The sequence below is a fragment of the Buceros rhinoceros genome, unplaced genomic scaffold (genome assembly GCF_000710305.1).
Source record: "Buceros rhinoceros silvestris isolate BGI_N320 unplaced genomic scaffold, ASM71030v1 scaffold883, whole genome shotgun sequence".
Classification (NCBI taxonomy): domain Eukaryota; kingdom Metazoa; phylum Chordata; class Aves; order Bucerotiformes; family Bucerotidae; genus Buceros; species Buceros rhinoceros.
In genome coordinates, this window is record NW_010401612.1 from 47458 (window position 1) to 54690 (window position 7233).

A 7233-nucleotide genomic window follows, 5' to 3' on the forward strand; every position below is an offset into this window, starting at 1 on the left:
AGTGATCGGGGTCCAGCGGGGGGGCCCCCCCCTGCCATGACGGTACCTGGTAGCCATGGGAGTTGTTCTGCATCCCAAAGAGCGGCACGCCGGGGTCCGCGCATGTCGTGAGGCTGGGGTCTTAAAAGGGAAGAACAGAGACAGTGTTGTAAAGGCGTGGCGGTGGAAGCCCCGTCAGAGCTCTGCCTTCCCCCGCTCTCCTCACAGAACAGTCATGTGGCGCCTTTGCAACAAGACAGAAATGTTTTGCTACCGAAGAAATAGGCAGCGACAAGGAAAAATACGTGAATCGTTGTGTTCTTAAATCCCTGACTGCTGCAACACAAACCAACCAGAGACATTCCACCACCCAGGAGAAAACAAAGAACAGAAAGCTTCTGTCAGGACAACTTCCCTTCCCCTATTCCATACACGATGAGCGGAGCACCCGGCTCACCAGTGCTGTACCCTCCGCTTCTCCAGCCACCTCCCACCCCGAGGTCAGCGCCTTCGTCCTTCCGGGCTCAGCTTGGCTGTTGCTCACACGCTCACCTTGGATCCTCGCTGTTTCGCAGTGATAGATGAGGACTGGAAATGTTAATGCATCTCAGATTCATAATCTCTCTTTATGCCTCGTTTGGTCTCAATCCATCACAAGATGAATACACATGATTCTGCAGGAATACCTGCTGGTACCCTTCCAGTATCTATCACTTTCTTTCTTTCCCCAGCGTGTTGACAGGAGCAGAGCATCAATGAAATTCAGGCACAGATGCGCCACATTAATATCAGCATCCCACACTGAGCAAAGGAAACTGAAGCTTCCCTCTGAACGGCAGTTCAGCAGCAGCAGGTTCCCCGCTCCTCCGGATCACAGGATGGAGCTGTGCTCAATCCATAGGGATGCTCCAGTACCTGGCCAGGAAAGCTGAAGCATCGCAGGATCCCAGTGTGATCAGATGAGAGTCTGCTCTGGATTCCCAGCCTACCTTCTTCAACTTGCTCAACTGCAAGAAGGACCACAAGCTCCCCAGCAAATCCCTCTCTACACTTACTCAAAATCCCCAGTTAACAGGATTGTCTCTGCAGTCCAACAGAGCGGGACAGAAGTGGCCTGTCACTAGAGCCTGCAGCTACAGCACAATGGAGTAAAACTTCTGCACTAACAGCAGGGCTGTTCATTTTTTATGCATTTTTTTCTTATGATCTGACTAATCGGTCTCTTCTCACTTGGTGCCATCCCCAGGTCCTTGGAGCTGCGGTAACTAAAATACAAAAATGTGGCTGATTTGGAGCTGCAGCGCACAAGCTAATTAATTTTCTGTCATTCGGTTCTGCTGAGCTTTGGTCATTTATCACTGATGCAGTTTCCATGGAAGCTCCCGCATAAATCACAGCATCTAAAATAAATAAAGAGCCCCATCATGGGAGATGGATGACACAGGGTGGAGGGCAGAGCCTTGGTCTCTGGGGGTCTATGGTGCTGGAAGTCTAATGGATCTCAAAAATGGGCAAGATCTGAATAAATACAACACTCTGGGTTCAGCTGCTTGTGTCAGAAATGGACATTTGGAGTTAAGGTTCTGTAGACCTTACAAGGTCTCCTACCTCCTCAGGGTCTATTTTAGGGAGACAGTTCTAAGTACATCTCGGCAGCAGCTCAACCAGTTGTATCTGCTGGGTTCCATCACAGATGGCTCTGAAGGGCTGGATGCCACGTACGTACAAGAGGATCCCAGACAAGGACTTGCAAGAAAGGAATGAAGCTTTTAAAGCCAATATTTACATCACCAGGCAGGTGCTCCCAACCCTTTGAATATGAGGAAGCACATGTGGAGGTTCAGGCCATGAGTATTTTTACACGACTGTAACTGGAGATGGATTTAAGTTGTAGCTAGAATGAATGAAAACCACAGAGAACAGCCTGTGATCGGCTTCTGCCCCAGCTGCCCACGTAAGCTGATGATGGTGGTGTTGAGGCAGACAGTCATGGTAACAGCACGCAGCCCGTGCAGCTTGTCACCACAGGAGACCTGGAGCTCAAAAACGTAGTTCTTGTTTTAAACAGGTGAAGAATGCTGTGACCGGTGATGACTACACATCTCCCAGGAGGTTTCAAGGGGTTCTGGGAGCCAAAACAGGCACCTGAGGAAAGCGTGGAAATTTCAGCCTGAATCCCAGCATCACAGCTAGGCAAAGCAACCTGTAGGGTTCTGACCCCTCCATACAGCACTTCCATACTTCTAGGAGCTGCTATTCTGCCGTTCTGGATAAAATTCAAAGGCAGCAGAGAAAGCAAGAGCTCTCACATGCACCCTTCGGGCAGAACTTGCGTTTGCTGCAGTGTTCTGTGAGCAGAAGAGCTTTGCTCCCCAGCAGCCCGGGTCCAACTGCATTTTCAGTCCCATCGCTGATAACAATCCACGCATCTCTGTGGAGCAGTGCACTGGGCTGGAAGTCCCCAGGGAAGCCTGGAAGCAGCACAGAGCCCAGCGCTGTGCGATTTGACGCTGGCAGGGGTGTAGCAGTGTTAGCACGGCACAGGGCACGAGGGCAGGCGCAGCTTTGCACTGGCACGGGCACTGCCCCAAGCCCCAGGGCTAACTGAGGCAGCCCCAGCCTTTGGGACCCCTGCATGGTGCCACCCTCCATGGGCTCTCACACACCTCTCCAACCTTGCAGCCCAGGTTGCAAATGTCACCCTGGAAGTTCTGCAGAGGAACTTCTCCCTCCTGCCCACTGGCAGCCCAAGCACAGTGCTGAGGAACAGTAACAAGGAGGAGACTGTCATCCTAGGACACCAACGGGGCAGGAAGGATGGGGACAGGTGCTGAATCTAGGCAGCGAGCCCCAAGGGCAGATGGGGAGTTTGCCACCAGTCAGTGTGCAAGAACCAAAGGCATCATCCCTACAGGTCCCGATTTTCAGGGGAACAAAGTGCTAATTTCTGCAAACCCAGAAAAGAAAATCAACTCTGGTACAAACAGAAAAGCAAAGCGACCGCTCCAAGCTCTCTGCTTGCAGCTGCAGAGGAGCCTCCCCTTACCTATGCAGCTGGGCTGGGTCCCGCTCCACGTCCCGTCGGACTGGCAGAACCTCCGCGCTGATCCCACCAGCACGAGCGGGGCTAAGCAGGAGAAGGAGACGGAGGAGCGGTACGTGAAGCCTCTGTCCTCTCTCCTGCCTTGCGCGGGTATCCCTGGGTCACCGCAGAACACCGCTGCAACAGGCAGAGACACGCGGGTTGTGACGAGCCTCCTCAAGAGCAAGCAATGCTAATGAGCTAAAGACAGGTCTATTAGTGGCCCAAACCTCACCACTCCCCGCCAAACTCCCTGATTGACGAGGGAATTAGTGGAGGAAGGCATTGCTGGCTGCTTTCCTTGTAATACTCTTTTTGTCAGCTGCTGTTAATTAACTTCCACCTTCTCCCCCATCTTTTCTTTATTTTTTTCGTTTTTTCCTAAGAGCACGCTTAGCTTGAAAATGTATCTCTAATTGCATGATGTCAAATTGCTGTATGGTTCCATGTCACACAGAAAGCCCAGTAATAACACGAGATCCAGGGAAAGGTGTGAGGAACACAGGCAGGGCTTTGAAGGATTTAATGTGAAAATGGTTGTTGTGCAGCTGCCAGCCATCCAGCCAGGAAAAGGAACTTAAATCTGCCTGCAGCATTACGATTATGAGACATTTAACATTTGTTTTTGGGTTTGTTTGGGTTTTTTTTTTGTTTTTCGTTTTTTTTTTGTTTTGTTTTGTTTTTTTGCATTAGCAACAGGTTTCCACCCAGCCAAAGTTCTGGCTTCACAAAACATTCCAAACTTCTGCTGCAACACCACAGTGCCCTTTGCCAGAGGTTCTTCTCCTACGGTCTTTAGCAGCTTCAAGAGCCTGACTGCAGAAGACTCAGTGGCTGGAGAGACACACGGACAAACAGCCAGTTTTAAAGCTATTTGGTGCACAGGAAGATGTGAGATCCTCAGACTTGTCGCAAACGTGACCTCGCATCTCTGTTACAAGAGGTGGAGTGACTGACTGCATCCCCATGGCCACTACTGCCTCGTCACGGGGGTGGCAAACCAAGACTCCCAGCAACCCGGCTGCTGTTGGAGGCGGGGAGAGCACTCAGACTCGGCTATGGGCGCTCTAAGCATTGCCGTGTGGTACTGCCGGGCCAGGCAGAGCTGACACTAAACCAGCTACATGGAACCCAGAGATGTTGGGCATGGATCAAACAACCGCGTTTCAAGTGCAGTCCCAAACCACGGGGGTTTAAGCACAGCCCTCCACCCAATTCCCCGTGGACGCAGACACAGCTGCCTACTCACGGAAGCACTGGGGAACGTCTCCGCTCCATGTGCCGTTCCCCTCGCAGGTCAGCACGGCGGGCAGGGAGAGCTGGTACCCCTCCAGGCAGGCGTAGCTCACGCTGGAGCCCCAGCTGAAATCGGAGCCCACCACTTTGCCGTTGGGAATGGCTTGTGGAGATTTACAGATGATAGCTGAATGGAAAACAGAAGCACGCTCAGTTCTCGACTTCTCAGCTCACTTATCCCCCATAACAAGCAAATTCCTGTACGATCTCAGTTACACTCTGCTCTCAGAGAGCACCTCCCGGACTGGCCTAGCAGGGGGCTCTACAAACCTCTCCAGCTGCAAACCTGAGGACTTCACTTTGAAGTCTGGAGATAACCAAATCCCACATCTCAAAGCCAGCTTTTGGAATTGCTCTTCACTTCCAGCTGAAGCCAAGAATCCACCGTGATGACTTAATGTGAAAACTCAGTAAAATTCCTAAACGATTCATTCATACATTTTGGACAACCTGGCTGAGTTTCAGATTAGCAGCTGAATCCTCAACCAGTCTGTATTTCATCCACTCTGGGGTGTTTCAACATGACATTTTTGCAGTGCTTTGCTTTCCAGCTCAGGGGAGCACTGGGAAAGATGCTCAGCTCATGCACATCAGCCTGGTCTCCGAACAAGACTCTGGCCACACTCTGTGTTATTCCTGCATTAGCTCAGTGGAGAGAGTGAAAGAGGAGTGTAAGAACTGCTCTTCACAGCCTCTGAAGGAACTGGAGCATATTTGATAGTTTCTGTGTGGTCTGTATTTGTATTAGAATCATGACAGACGAATTCTCCAGACTGCTACAGCAGCACCCAGATGCAGCTACAAGCCTTATCTACACTTGGTGGGCGAGTAAAACACTTGCAGAAGAGATTCAGCCCATCCTGCAACTGCTCTGTTATTTTCCTTCCCTATCTCTGAACTACAGAGGTGATCTCAGAACGGAGAAATAATGAAAAGAGTGGGAAGAAACATTTTTCAGGCTTACAGATGATGTCAAAGTGTGCTTGCAAAACACAATATTTCATTCGAGTTTGATCTGAGATTTTGTGAACAGTAAGTCCCTTTGCTCCGTGCTTCACTTTTCCTTCTCTACTACAGGGATACCGGAACCGCCTCCCTCCCAGGCAGAGCACGGTGATAGGTCTAAAGCTAGCAAGGTGTTCATGCTATGGTGGTAAAATTCGGGTTGTGCCATCAACTCAGGGGATGGATTCCGGGGCAGGGCTGAGCAGCTCCCAGGTGGGAGGGGATAATCCTGGCACTCTGGCAGTTGCTGCCTGGGACCTCATCAGAAGTCACAGGAAGTTTGTGCCCTGTAAAACTCTTTTCCCCCAACAGTTACAGCAGCCAGCCTTACCCTTGCAGGCAGGTTTGGTGCCATTCCAGGTTCGGTCTTTCGTGCAGGTTAGAGAAGATGCCCTGTCCGACTCCATCGTGTACCCAGGCGTGCACTGGAACACCACCGTTTTGTTGTAGGTGAAATCACTGCCCAGCCTGATGCCGTTGGCTGGCACACCAGGGTCCCCACAGTTGATCACTGCCAAAGGGAAAGAAAGAAGCATTTCTGACTGACCACCCCTTGTCTCACACTTCTGAAGCTGCAATAACTCAAAACCAGCCGGTTCTGGGCATTTTTCCATGCCAGAAGTGGTCCACTGATGGTGGAGAAGGGAGCATGTGTAGCACAGGGGACCTGGAGAGCAGCACGAGCTGCACAGCAGGCTGGGCTACAGCACGTGGAGAAAACTACTCAGTGGAGTGAGCAGTGATCTTAATGGCACATTAAAACCTTGCAAGAAGGAGTATTAACGCACATTAAACATTAAAGAAAACCTGGGTCGGATCTAGGCTAGCTGGAAGACAGTTTGCCCATGGCACCCCCTCCTCCCTCTACCCTAGTCACTGTCTCTTATGTAAGACCACGTTTGCCATCATCCACGTTCCTGCTGCAGGCAGGAGCTGTGAGGAAGCGCCACGCTTCCACCAAGGGCTCCTGAGCAGGAGCTCTGCTCATGTGTGTCCTGGTGCTGGCAGGCAGGAACGCTCACGGTCAGCAGCAGCCCCACAGAGCCCCTCCAGCTCGGCTGACATCTACTCATGAAGTTGTTACAGAGCTCCCACCATCCAACTGGAAAAAACCAAACCCAGAGCAAGAGTTTTCCATTAGGTGCTCGCAGGAATCGCAGGCTGAGCAGCTGCTGCTGCCACCATGGGACAGTTTAGCTGAGTTTCTCAGCACGGCACGTGTGTGCGTGTGCACATCTACAGCGAGCATCCAACATGCCCTGACAACCCATTCTGAGAGCTGGCAGCATCCCTCATCTCCCCTTGCAGGAATCCATCCCAGCGCTCACCAGTACACTCTGGGCTGGTCCCAGTCCAGGTCCCGTTCACCGTGCAGTGCCTGCTCAGCACTCCGGTGGAGTAATAGCCTTCCCGGCACTGGTAGATAATGGAACTGGAGAAAACCAAGCCGTCATTAAATACAACTCTCGCGTTGCTGGGGGTTCCTGGGTTTCCACAGGATATAACTAGAAAGTAAAATAGCAAAGTTAAAAAAAAAACAAACCAGCACCCAAAACTTTCATCCTTCAATTGACTGTTCTCAATACAGGTGAGATTAGCTGCAAAGCCCCTGGATCAGCTCAGACAGAACAGCCTATTCCACAGAAAACCAGCTACATCCATCCAAGAGGATCCTCGATACCACTCCTCTGCTCAGAGCAAGGCTCTGCCTTGCCAGGCAGCACATCCCAAGGCTGCATGCAGCATCCCTGGCAGGGGATCGGAAAAACCACTGTCCCTGCAGCCGGTTGGTCCCTGAAGCTCTGCTCCTGTCCTGGGCAGATCCTGCAGCTCACCACCACCGCAGCCAAGCCTGGCAGCACCCTCCTCAT

General features: G+C 51.5%; 1 protein-coding gene across 1 annotated transcript in view; it reads right to left on the bottom strand.

Moving 5' to 3' along the window:
• Positions 1 to 7233, bottom strand: part of CSMD2 (CUB and Sushi multiple domains 2) — a gene marked incomplete at its 5' end in the record, with an annotated part of 130994 nt that overhangs the window by 8902 nt on the left and 114859 nt on the right. The window contains 5 exons of the mRNA XM_010132318.1: positions 47 to 120; positions 3026 to 3199; positions 4311 to 4484; positions 5694 to 5873; positions 6691 to 6867. Coding sequence (XP_010130620.1) covers positions 47 to 120; positions 3026 to 3199; positions 4311 to 4484; positions 5694 to 5873; positions 6691 to 6867 — 779 coding nt within the window. The remainder of the gene's footprint in view (positions 1 to 46; positions 121 to 3025; positions 3200 to 4310; positions 4485 to 5693; positions 5874 to 6690; positions 6868 to 7233) is intronic.